Source organism: Dermochelys coriacea, chromosome 13 (assembly GCF_009764565.3).
Source record: "Dermochelys coriacea isolate rDerCor1 chromosome 13, rDerCor1.pri.v4, whole genome shotgun sequence".
In the NCBI taxonomy this organism is placed as follows: domain Eukaryota; kingdom Metazoa; phylum Chordata; order Testudines; family Dermochelyidae; genus Dermochelys; species Dermochelys coriacea.
The window spans coordinates 3,943,498-3,956,696 of NC_050080.1; the positions used below are offsets into that span (position 1 = coordinate 3,943,498).

The 13,199-nt window shown below is 40.1% G+C and overlaps 1 protein-coding gene across 22 annotated transcripts in view; it reads left to right on the top strand.

The window, feature by feature from the left end:
• RTEL1 (regulator of telomere elongation helicase 1) overlaps positions 1–13,199 on the top strand; it is a 124,910-nt gene that overhangs the window by 4,137 nt on the left and 107,574 nt on the right. For 20 of the 22 annotated variants that reach the window (XR_006275466.1, XR_006275468.1, XR_006275467.1 and 17 more), the window contains exons 3-9: positions 1,498–1,696; positions 2,097–2,190; positions 3,207–3,288; positions 4,628–4,688; positions 5,689–5,764; positions 6,421–6,505; positions 8,632–8,697. Coding sequence is in view for 19 of the 22 variants with exons in the window: in XM_043496019.1 (XP_043351954.1) it covers positions 1,498–1,696; positions 2,097–2,190; positions 3,207–3,288; positions 4,628–4,688; positions 5,689–5,764; positions 6,421–6,505; positions 8,632–8,697 (663 nt within the window). In the remaining 3 variants the exon portion in view is untranslated. The remainder of the gene's footprint in view (positions 1–1,497; positions 1,697–2,096; positions 2,191–3,206; positions 3,289–4,627; positions 4,689–5,688; positions 5,765–6,420; positions 6,506–8,631; positions 8,698–13,199) is intronic. The other 2 variants (XM_043496034.1, XM_043496022.1) reach the window with 1 other exon arrangement.

Sequence of the window (13,199 nt, forward strand, 5' to 3'; positions counted from 1 at the left end):
CCTAGTTTTTTCTCCTTCCTTGTCCATATACTCTCTGCTTCCCACTCCACTAGACTTTATTTTTAATTGTACATATTTTTTAGCATGCAATTAAAAAAAACAATGCCAGAAATGTTAGTGTTAAATCTTTTGGGCAGAAATGTAGGTAGGTTTTTTCTTCCCTCTCTCTGAAACTTGAAAAAAGAAAACTAAATAAGTAGTCCTTATGTTCATGCAATCTGTCCTTAATTTAAAAAAAATGATGGTGTACTTATGGTGGTATCTACTTGGCATCTCCGCAATATAGTTTTAGTGAATGTCAAACAAATAAGGAAACACGTTCCAAAATTATTATTCTTTGCCTGGAGTGCCTAAAGTAGTTTTTCTGAGATTTATGTTATTTATTCCACCCTATCCAAGACCTGAGCTCTTTTGTGAAAGATGTGAAGTTTTACTCTCCATGACACTCCAGCATTTAGCCTCATCACAGCTGCAGTGTTAGTTGCTCAGTCGACCCCCCCCCCACTGATGTTGGGCTGTAAAAGCAGATATAATTTTAAAGCTGTTTTATGAAGGGCCTTAATAGTGTTTAGACATAATTTGCCCTGGCCAATGCATAACCCAGGCATAAAAGAATGTAATTTGTTTTAAAACTGTAATGTCTGGTCTACAGACATAAGATATTTAAAAACAGGTCACGGGCACCGTTCTGTCCCTGGTGTAAACCATCTATACTGCATGATTCAATCTTGTGATGTGGAGTGTATGTTTAAACTATTAACTTGCTTAGCAAATCAGTCTCCATCTACAGTCTTTATAATCATTTCCAATTTTAGCCTAAGGCAGCAGCTTATAATATTTTCTTTTATTTTAACCTAAAATTTGTCATGTGTTAAGCAAAGTATGGAGAATTTATGTGCGAATTAAAGGATAAAATAGTCCATGAATCTGTGTTTTAGGTTGACCACTCCACCCCAGGCAGTGGAGCTCTGAAGAAGTGTTTTTTTACTCGCGTAGTGCATCTGAAGAAGTGTTTTTTTTATCCACGAAAGCTTATACCCAAATAAATCTGTTAATCTTTAAGGTGCCATCGGACTCCTCGTTGTTTTTGTGGATACAGACTAACATGGCTACCCCTCTGATACTTGACTGGGGTATCAGAGTAGCAGCCGTGTTAGTCTGTATCCACAAAAAGAAAAGGAGTAAGTGAGCTGTAGCTTACAAAAGCTTATACTCAAATAAATTTGTTAGTCTCTAAGGTGCCACTAGTACTCCTTTTCTTTTTGACTGGGGTAAAGGCTCTTACAGGTTGTACTTCTATGCGTCAGCTTTTACAGGCTTATAAGCATGTACATATGTGTTTCTAGTGGAAGGTATATCAGGCTACATAAACCTGTACAGTGATGTGGTTATTCTTTTCCTGGGAAAATACTGTACTATACAGTGATCAGTGCTAGGCAAATTTCTGAGTTGTCCCCAGATTTTCCTTCCTTCTCCCTCTCTTTTTCAACATTAAAGAAGGTGAATGGCATTTTGGAGAGTCCCACGGGTACAGGGAAGACATTGTGCCTCCTCTGTGCCACTCTGGCTTGGCGAGAGCATTTTAAAGATACCATCTCGGCACGGAAAATTGCACAGCGAATGAATGGAGTGGAACTCTTTCCTGACAGACCCATGTCGTCCTGGGGTGACGCTGGCAAAGATGCTGAAATCCCAGGTAAATGTCCCAGCAAGCAGACTTTGACTGTTATACTTGATTGGGAACCTTGAAGGAATGACGGGATGATTAGTATTTATTTTTCTTTTATCCTTGTCATTTACCTGTGAATGCCACAATGGCATTATTTAGCAGCTAAAGCATTATTTCACACTTACCTTTTACTGATGTAAATCTAAAGATGCCCCACATAACCTTTCTCCTTGCTACAAGGCAGTAAAAATATCCACTTAGCTCATTTCCTGTAGGTGAATAGCTGGATTGTAAAATTCCTTGCTGTCTCCATAAGTCACGCTGTTACCATGGCACCAGCTGGGGAAAGCAAGCTAATGATATCTTTAGTTTTTCCTTCCTTCTGTTTAGTGCTAATAATTTTTTTTCTTTTTTCTCCCTTTGGCAGCTTATTACACTGATATTCCTAAAATAATTTATGCCTCCAGAACCCATTCTCAGCTTACTCAAGTCATCAGTGAGTTAAAGAGCACAGTCTACAGGTAAATACAAATGAAGAAAATGCTTTTCAGTCAGAGTTAAAGAGTAGGAACCCAATCTTTTCAGGGATTATTTGCATTGCGTTGGATGACTACATACCTGATGATGTAGCCCTTGGAGCGCAATTCTCATAATGCAGATGGGTGGAAACGGAACTTCGCTGGCTCACTGTGTAGCTTTCTCCCATGCTGAGGATTGGGCTTCCCATTTCTCTTTTCTCACTCCTATCCCAAAGATTCCTGTATATAATCCCCTTTACTTCAAACGTTCCTTTGAAAAAGTGTGGTTTTCTAGATGGTTTTCCAGTCAAGCCTGTAAACTTTTTTGTGTATGAAAAGAAATGTGCTTTATATTTTTCTTTGTTCAGGGAGAGATGGATTTTTCAGTTTATCTGGGTTAATAGAATATTTTGCTTATATTCCTGCCAATGGTGCTGTTTCATGTAGCTCCATGGTTCTGATTTTTGTAATTTGTCAGTTAGTAACCACTTGAGTATCTGTATGGATATATCTTTTCAATGAACAAAGCTATTTTGAATGCTTGCCTTCAGCCACAGCTTCTGCAGTAAATTATCATTAATCCCATCTCCCTGCTATCTCAAAAATAGATTATAGCGCAAGAGGGTTCTTTTTTAGGTCCACGATATTTAGATGTGGGATGCTGTGCCATTTTAACAGGATATATGTTTTGTGGGGGTGCTTTTTGAGAGAGTTGACTAAAGCTACTGTTGATTACTCCCTGCCCCATCAAAATAATTTCATTAATGCATGTTTAAAATTGAGAATTTATTGCTGCTACAAAAAAATTTACTGTGATGTTATAAATGAGAAATGTAGCTGTTGAAAAGCCTTGAGATTCCCAAATTTCTGACACCCACTTTTATTCTTCCCAGCCAACTTTCACATTTGAAATACTTGACTCAAGCTAGCAACATATGTGTTCAAAAGTCTGTTTTTCTCTCTCTTGTCACCCCCCCCCCCTTTTTAATACCAGCTATTTGTGTGTTTTGTTTAAATAGGCCAAAGGTATGTGTTTTGGGCTCCAGAGAGCAGCTTTGTATTAACCCTGAAGTTAAGAGGCAGGAGAGTAACCACGTGCAGGTAAGAACGCAACAGTGAAGTTGTGCACAGCTCATACATGTAAGTGACCATATCTTGACTTTAGGGCATGTAATTCCTAACGCTGAAATTCATTACAATCCTTGGCAAAACTCAGAGGTATTAGTTGACCATACAGTTGGAGTGCTATAGAAAATTTGTGTTCTTGTCCTGCTCTGTTAGTGAAGAATTAAATTCTGGGATTTACCTTTCCAAGAGCGGTTGTGACTGGTGAGAGCGTGTGAATTAGTTTTCTATTGTTCAACTTCCAGTCCTGCCACTTGCTTGCCAAGTGACCCAGGGCAGGTAGTTTAAAAGGACGCCATCAATTTAAAAATCATGCTCCTGATTGAAAATGTCTTACCTGCTATTGTCACATGTAATGTTAAGGACTCCCATAGCTGAAAAAATAATAATGGGGGGAAAAAAAAACTGAGTAATCTGTCACTTTCCCCCTGTTTGTTTGGGTGTTTTACATAGCAATAGGGAAGGGAAGATCATTGAGAGGAAAATGTGATTGTGAAACTGCAAACATTGGACCAGGGATTTGTAGGCAGGTGTAGGCCCCGCAATGGTATTTGATTCATTACCTGAAATTGACCAAATTTCAAATGGCTGGTGTCCATTTTCTTTCTGCCTTAGTTTCCTTATTTTTAAATTGGGTTCAATGTTACTTCTCTTACATGGCCTAATGTATGTAAGGCACTTAGGTCTTTATATAAAAGGTACTGTAGAAATCCAACATACTGGTGATGCTTAGAGGGTATTTTCCCCTTTTTCTTTGACAGGACAACTTGTTGGTATCCCCCTATTTGATTATCATTATTGATGATCTGGTATGCATTGCCTCTAGCTTGGTGCTCAAAGGGCATGCTGCATTTTTGCAACCCCTATTGGTAGCTGAATGAAGAGGCAGTATTAGAAGGGTCTCAGAGGAAGGTTTGGCTTCTTCTTCAGGCAGGTGGATGCCCCATGGGGAGGGAACCTATCTGTGGGGAAGTATGGACGCTTAACGATGGATGTACAAGTAAAATCCTAGGAGATGAAAAAATTTAGGAACAAATGGCAGCCTCATTATGAAGGAGTCCAGTGAAGCCACATGTTTTGTAGGCTGTGGATTATAATCTGATCCTCTGTTGTGCTTGGTTGGGATAGATGCTGCACCGTGATCAAGGTCTGTAGAAAATGTGAAAAGAAAAGGGATTGGTGTTTTAGAGAAACCTTTCTCCATTTCTTATTATGCTGAGCTAGTGTCACTGAATATGTTCATTTACCCTGCTTCTCTCTCCACAGCCGTGGGCGAGTTGTGCCTTTGTGCCCTGAAATATGCTTTGTCTTGCAGATCCACATGTGCCGAATGAAAGTGATGGCTCGTACTTGCCATTTCTATAACAATGTGGAGGGTAAGTTTGGCTATGGAGGCAATGCCCTGATTTTGGGCAGAGAGATGCCTGGCAGGTAGATGGGGAAATTGAAAAGGAATGAGAGAACCCTTCGGCACCTGAATGTATGCATGTACATTTACTTTTGATAGGTTTTTAAGCTAATGCTCAGAAAAGGTACTGGATCGATATCCCTGAAGGCTGAAATCCTTTTAATTTGTCCGCAAAACAGAGCAGGAGCAGCAGCAGTACAAATTATCTATATAATCCCAGCAATATGCTTCACCCCTGCCGTGGTGAGGCCCTTCTAGGAGTGAGAGGGTATTTCGTTCTACATGCCCATTCAGCTCTTGGCCTCTTTGCTGTGACTGCTAGCAATTGAGCTAAATGAGAAAGTGGGTTTTGGGATTTGGATCAGACCACAAATTAATTTCGTGTTAGTCACCAAACAGTTGTCAGCACTACTGAACTGCAACTCAGCAAACAACCATCACGCTACATGATACACAGTTTGAGGGAACTGGGAGGAAGTATCCAAGGAGTCTGCTGGTGTGGGACGACAGACCCCTTGTCTTCAAGTGCAGGTGGTTTTAAATGTCCTTGCAGAACCCCCGTTCAATAAACTGTATTGTGCTTATTGTATCCTCTGAAGGATGATGGGCTGGGTTTACTGGGCTGGGGTTCAAACCTGTGGTTCTGTATATTTTAAGATGAAGCTTAGACCAGTAAACTGTCCTCCTGAATTTTTACTAATATGTGTACACACACACACACACCCCCTTCTTCAGCACAAGGCCAAGTTAAGGAAGGGATAGCAGTTCCTCTTGCCTGTGTGAATTATAAGGCTTTCAGGTCATTAAATTTTGGGCTGGAGGAACTGAGCAAATCAGAAATTAGGTTAATCAAGACAAGAGACTTTGATAGAATCCATTGAATGCGGAGCGAAGTACAGTCCCCACATGTGATTGATTTTGTGATTATTTGCTTCGATTTCTGTAACTGTTCATTATCTCCTTCGCAGAAAAGAGTACAGAGAAGGAACTGATTAACTCCATCTTGGATATTGAAGATTTGGTTAAAAATGGAAACAAGCACAGGTAAAGTTCCTCAGTGTCCTTCTTGTTCTGGGGAATGCATTTGTATGAACTTGACACACCTAAAAGTTCCAGATGAGCAGCAATGACTAGAGTTGAGTAGTGACATGTTGTTGTGCAAACAATTCTCAAGAAATCCATCTCTGTGATGAGGCCTTAGTGCCTCTTCCTAGAGCTGATGGTGTATTTGAGTCCAGATCTGCTGCAGAGACCAAATACTGATCATAGGCAGGTATACCTGAGGAGGAGCTGCTGATTATGCAGGTGATGTGGTGGTTTTATGAGGTGGATGAGACCACAAAATCTCTTACCACTAGAGATTTAATGATCTAATCCAGCATTGAATCCAGGTCTCCAGGGGAGAAAGATTAGTGCATTAATCCCCAAGTCACCTCATTTTTCTCTTGTTTGGTATCTTGATCTGTGTTTTGCTGGACTGCGCAGTTAGGTATTAGGTCTGGTGTTCCTTTTACTGAAGTGTAAATAAGAAGGGCCCACATGGATAAAGTGAGGCATCTGCCTTAAGATCTAATGTTCCAGGCAATTAAAAAGCTGATTAGAAACCTTTGAGAGCCTGAAACATAATAAATGAAATCAGAGTGCACTTTAGTATTTCTGTGGATATTGTTTTATAGTTCATACTTTTTTTTTTTTAACAGAGTTTGTCCTTATTATCTATCTCGGAGCCTGAAGCAGCAAGCAGATATTATTTTTATGCCTTACAACTATTTACTAGACTCAAAGGTAACATTTTTATTTTTAAATTCATTTTTATTGATTTTTTTTTAATCAGATTCTAGTGGATATGCCAAAAAGAATGTGAATAGCAAGCAAACTCCCGAGGTGGTTCACTTCAAAACTAGCTAATACACTGCCCAGAGTACATGAGGCAAGACTCCATAATCTAATTCAAATCAAGAGCCTTAAATATGGTTCACTTGCACATCTTGCTCTTTGAATTTCCTTCTCTCCTACAATTAAGGAGTATGGGTTTTTTGGTTTTAACAGGAGCTCAATATCAGTCAGTCAGTGGAATTCATCCTGCAGGGCACAAAATTCCCTTATATTTGTGTTGGTCATACAGTAAACCATAATGAAAACTAAATTATATCCTGACGGTCTTTTTGCCACTTGTGGCATACCTTGAAATAAGTATCTTTTGAAGAGTTGAGTTACCTCTATGATGGTAAAAGAGACCAATCTATGCTATTTACATGCAGTATGAAAAGTGATGTTTGTTTACATTTCACTATTAAAAAAGACACCTGTGCAAGGCTCTAGGTGCCCTAACATTCAATTAATATTATGACATATCCTCAGCAACTTTATACGATCTGACAAGCATCTCAAAAATAGCTCCTTTCCACCCCTCTTTTGGCCCAGGATGCATACCCTCGGTCGTCTTCAAAAATCCTATTGAGTAGATGTCTTTTGCAGCATGACCAGAAGGTCACCAAACGTGGGCAATTTCAGATCAAGGTAGAAAGCAATTTCCAGTGTTCTGGGGCCCACATAGAATGCCCTGCCAGTAGTCTCCTCTCTTTATAATGATGGGAATTCAGCTTGAGGCATCTCTGCTGACTGCAGTTGTTACAGTATGGAGTGAAAAGAGAGGCAGTCTTTCAGGTAGGCAGCCCCCAGGCCTTTCCATCTTAAACTCGACACAGAGATCAGTGGGCAGCCAGTGCAGATCCCAGAGCACTGATGTCTTGTGCTTCCTGCAAGATGCTCTGTTCAATAAGAGAATGTCTGTTGCTTACTTACTTAGTGCCTTCATAGAAATCTAGGGCTGGAAGGAACCTAAAGTGATCATCAGGTGCAGCCCCCTGTGCTGAGCCACGACTAGGTAAACCTAGACTATCCCTGAGAGGTGTTTGTCTAACCTGTTATTGAAAACCTTCAGTAATGACAGTAATTCCACAACCTCCCTTGGTGTAACCTATTCCAGTGCATAATTATTCTTATAGTTAGAAAGCTTTTCCTAATATCTAACCTAAATGTCCATTGTTGCAGATTAAGCCCATTATTTCTTGTCCTGTCTTCAGTTGACACTGAGAACAATTTATCCCCATCCTCTTTGTAAGAGCCCTTACCATATTTGGAGACTATCATCAGGTCCACCACAGTCATCTTTTTTCAAAACTAAACATGCCCAGTTTTTTTAACCTTTCCTCACAGGTCAGATTTTCTAAAGCTTTTATCATTTTTCTAGCATTCCTCTAGACTTTCTCTAGTTTGTCCACATCTTTCCTAAGGATAGATATCCAGAACTGGACACAGTACTCCAGTTGAGGCCTCACCAGTGCTAAATAAAGCAGGCTGGTCTGTAGGCTGTCGCAGAATATCAAAGTGAGCTAAAGATGAAGAGGATATTAGGAAACGAATTGAACTTTATAATTATACTGCACATAATACTGTGGGTGTGTTCTCTTTTTGCAAGGATGACAAACAAATATATGTAGAAAATACTAACGACAAAAAGAGAAATTGGAATGAGTTATAATACGTTAATGCATCCCTTAAGGTATTCGTGTTATCTTCTTTCTTGTGCATGTGAGTGTCTCTCAGTTTCACCTTTTGGCCCCCAATCCCACTCCTTCACAAGACAGATTGCTGTTATTCATAAGACGGACCCATGATGTCATCTAACTTTCAGCACAGGTATATGGCTTTGTTCTTACCTCTGGAGGACACCTTGACAGTCTCCATTTCAAGAGACTATGTTGCAGTGTAAGCAGCCAAAACTGTTTTGCTTTCCACATTCCATAGTGAATTATATCCTGTCCAAACTCTCTCATGGTCCAGTTCACCAAGCTTGTCTGAAGGCTGTGTTGCTATCTCACCCATGTCCCCTTTGTTTTTGCTTTTAGAGTCGGAGAGCACACAACTTAGATCTGAAAGGGACTGTGGTAATACTCGATGAAGCTCACAATGTGGTAAATTATATCTGATTTTTCCCCCCCACCATTTCCCCTTCCTCACCCAAACACAAAGTCTGGCCCTTGTAGGGTTACTTGTAACAAGCCGAAAGCTACAATAAAAGAAATTATTTCAGTGACTAGTATGATCAGTTTAGAAAAGTGGTTATTAAGTATACATTTTTGACTCCCATCTATGTTGAAGTGGGTTTGTGTTCTGCATGAAACTTAGCATTAGCTAAACCAATATCTGTAGCAGTACACCTTCCATTCTCCATCTATAGTTGTGTGATCAATTAGGAAGCCAGAATTCTGATATTGTTCCCAGTCTTCTTCTGTCATGGGCTTCACATTTCTGGTAGTAATTGAATCCCCAATTTCTGATATCAAGGAATTAAATAGATATAATACAATCAGTGCAGCTTCTTACATTGTGTCCTTCACTGAAGGTGTATTGGATATAGAGCAAAGAGAACACGTGTTACAGCAGTGATACTCAGATGGAGGCTCGTGAGCCACAAGTGGCTCTTTAATGTGTCTCCTGCGGCTTTTTGCAGCACATGATATTAAAACTGTGTGATTTGGTTATTAACCAGTCTAAGTTATTAACCGATCAGGATGCCTTTACTATGTTATTAACCAATTGTGGTTGATAAAATAATAATACTTGATCAGTCATTTTGCTGTGAGAATTATATATACTCAATATGTTCCCTGTCCTACTGTTTATATATAGTACTATAGTAAACGAAACAATGAAGTCACACTACTATGGCTCTTCTGGGTAATGTTGATTGTTGATTTGGCTCCTGAAGCCCTGAGGACTGAATATCCTCGCATTACAGGTAAAACTTTTACATAATGAAGAAGTAGGATGAATTATTCAAACCAGTGATTGAGCCCAGTGAGCACCCCGACCTACTCAGGAGTTTATACTCAGTGCTAGATCTTGGAAACGTACCTGAAAGACCTACATTTACAGTACAGCAGAGCCCCCGAGTAATACTGTACTTGGCAGAACTGTTTGTTTAGTGTTCTAGTGGAAGAGTTTCTTGCACAGCCTTATCGCTTCTGAGTCAGGCTTTCCTGAAGTAATCCTGGCAGATCTTTGGATCTGCTGGCAGCTGGCACCAGGGATTTAACCCCTTTTCTGCTGGAGAGTGCAAGTAATCAGTTTCCTATTGAATGTTGTTCAAATGACTTCAGAATCAGGATATTGCTAGCCCTAGAGCTCCTGTCTTGTTTCTTGTATAGTTGGTGATTAGAAGTGAAGATGTGATTATTAGTGAACAAATTGTCCAGTTCTTGCCATAGTAGTCTGGTCCAGTTCTGGTTTTTCAGGTGTTTGTGTTGCAGTTGGGAGAGATGTGGAATTTTATTTGCTTACTGAATAATTAACCAGATTTGATCATTCTGGTTCTTATTTTCAAAAGTGCACAGAATTTCTGTGATTGCACACTCAGGTATTGCTGCATTTAGATATTTAATTATATGCCTAACTAATACCTAAACTGCCTAAACTAGTCACTTTGACATACAGCTGCAGTAGCTGCACATGCAAATTAGGTGGACAAAAAGCAAACTTTTTGGAAATAAGGATTCTAGGTTCAGAACAGTTCAGCTTCTGTTGAATGTGAGCTCCATGATGAAAGTATTGAGTCTCTGCTAGCAGTGAGTACTCCTACCTTGTAGATTTGTAGATGGAACCTGGAAAAGCAGACTCTGATGTAGTTTCATGTACTTTTTTACAAACAGACAACTAAAGAGCCACCCCCAGGCACCACACCCCGTTGTATTAATTCTGCTCTGACATGGGCTATCTCATCTTTAAATGCTGGATAGCATGTGAGTGTCTCAGCAATGACAGAAAATCACAAGCATATTTGTTGAGTTTTTTTTAACAACAAAGAAACAGCTGGTGGCCTCTTTGAATAGGAACTCTGTAAAGGGAAGATTGGATTCCTGCCAGAGCCCCCTCCTCCTATCAAGAAGATACCAGAAGGTGTTGCATTACAAGATCATACCCCTAACTGGCTCAAACACTAGTTTAGTGTTTGGATAATGAAGTACAAAGGAACGCTTAAAATGTGTCTCCTGATCTGCCAAATTACACCGCTTTGAATTTCTCTCTGGCAGAGACAATGTTTATTTTCTAGAGTGCCTGTTCTTGCTGTTGTCTATTTTGCTGTAAAATGGCTGCTAGAAGTAGAGGATGTTTGGCCTGAGGTAGGTATAGAAATTATTTTTAGTGTTGGAATATTTGCTGCCTTAATCAAAACAGTCCTTTCCATTAAAAAGTGAACCCATTTCCCACAGAGCTTTTCCTTGTCACAGCACCTTATAAGTCTTAGCGGCTTGTCTACACATGGAAATTGACTGAAATAGCTATTCTGGAATAAGCTGTTTTGCTCACCTGGTAGACACTCTTTGCAGGGCCTTTGGGCAGTGGTGCCCCTCAATCCCTCTTATTCTTTTCCTGTTGAACATAATAATCATATCCCCAGCAGGCTGTAATACTTTGGTCTAATTTTGGTTGATGGGTTTAGTGTGCAGGTAGTGTTGGTGACTTTTGCTATACAGGAGATCATACTAGATGATCTGGTGGTCCCTTCTGGCCTTAAATTCTATGACTGTATTCTAGAATAAAAGTGACTTTTATTCCAAAATAGAACATCCATGTGGGAAGCTATTCCAGTATAGCTATTGTGTAATAGCTTATTCTGCATCTCAATTTCCCCATGTAAGCAAGTCCTTACTATTTCTCACAGCTGGGAGGAAAGTCAATACTATCGTCATTTTATGGATGAGGAAACTGGGGCAGAGAGGGTTGTGACTTGGCCAGGGCTACAGAGAAGTATTGTCAAAACTAAGATCTGAATACTTTGCAATTCTACCCATTAGACCACATTTCTTATGTAAGGGTATTCATTTCCCTTCTCCATAGTTAATACTTATTTTCTGTGTGTGTGTGTATTTAAATCTAAGATGGCATGTATGTATGTATGTTGTATTTTATCCCTCTACCTTAATTCATTACTTGCCATCTTGAGTTCAGGGGACTGCATCTTCATATATGTGTTGGTCTAGTGGTATGATTCTTACTTGTGTGAGAGGTCCCAAGTTCAAATCCAGAAGAAGTCCTGCAAAGGGCAGGAATGGTTTGGGTCCTGTAAAATTTTGCAGAAAGAAATATTTGTGGTCTGGAAGGACAAGTGCATAAACCACAGATTTCAGAGTAGGAGCAATGTTAGTCTGTATTCGCAAAAAGAAAAGGAGTACTTGTGCACCTTAGAGACTAACAAATTTATTTGAGCATAAGCTTTCGTGAGCTACAGCTCACTTCATCGGATGCATACACCATAGAGTATATGAGAGGCTGGTGAGTTATTGGACATCCAGATTCAGGAAGCATTGCCACCCCAGATTCAAGAAAGGAAGAAATTGGTCACCAAAGGAGATTGGGAACCGGAGAGGAGAGTTGGCAGTTTGTAAGCATCAGAGGCAAGAAGTTCAGGTGCATTCTACATGGCTGGAGGCAGGAGAGGAGGGGCAGGCCATGACCAGCAGATAGAATCAGTCCAGGAGGAATTCCCCATAAGTAGAAGAATCTAATAATAATCATGTTCTTAGCATAGAAACTGAGGATATCGTCTGTGAAGATTCAGCTGGTCAAATGAAACAGAGCTGGACAGGATGTACCTGTAAGGTTGGCTACTCAGCCCAACCCACAAAACAATCAAATGTACCCACAAAGATCTCCAACCAAGGAAGACAGAAAATCCTCGTTGGGGATTCTGTACGAAGAAGAAGAAGAACATCCTTTCCAAAGGAGCAGGCAGAAAACAGGATTGTGTTCAGTCTTCCTGGAGCAAAGACACCAGATGTGACTTGAAGGCTGGATAGGCTTCTGAACTCAGCAGGCAGAGATCCACTGGTAATGATGTGTAAGGCACCAATGATGCTGTTTATCCACCAGGATACCTCACAGATCATAGATGACTTTAGGGAACTCGGAAGGGTACTGAAGGAGAGGAATGTTCTAGTGATCTTCTCTGAAATCCTTCCTTTGCCATGAGCAAGGAAAGGCAGAAGACTTTAGAAGTAAACTGCTAGCTAGATAAATGGCAAAAGGATTAGGTTTTGTGAAACATTCGTCCACCTTCTGTAGGGGCGAGAGAACTGTCCACTTTGCATGGCCTCTATCTCAGTAGAATGGGAACCACTCTCCTAGGGTACAGGCTGGCTAGACTTGACAGGGAGGGCATTAAACTAGCAACAAACGAGATGGTGAAAAGAGAGAAGAAGTAAGCACTCAGTTACAACAAACCATGATGTTGAGAACAAAATTAATCAAGGTACCAAGACACGTGAAGTGAAGAAATTCTTTAGTTGTCTATACATCAATGTTAGGAACCTGTGTAGTAAACAAGAGGAATTGGAATTGCTTATTTATGATCATAAATTCAACTTAGTAGGTACTACTGGAACTGGGTGGGATGGTTTGCATTATTGGAATGCTA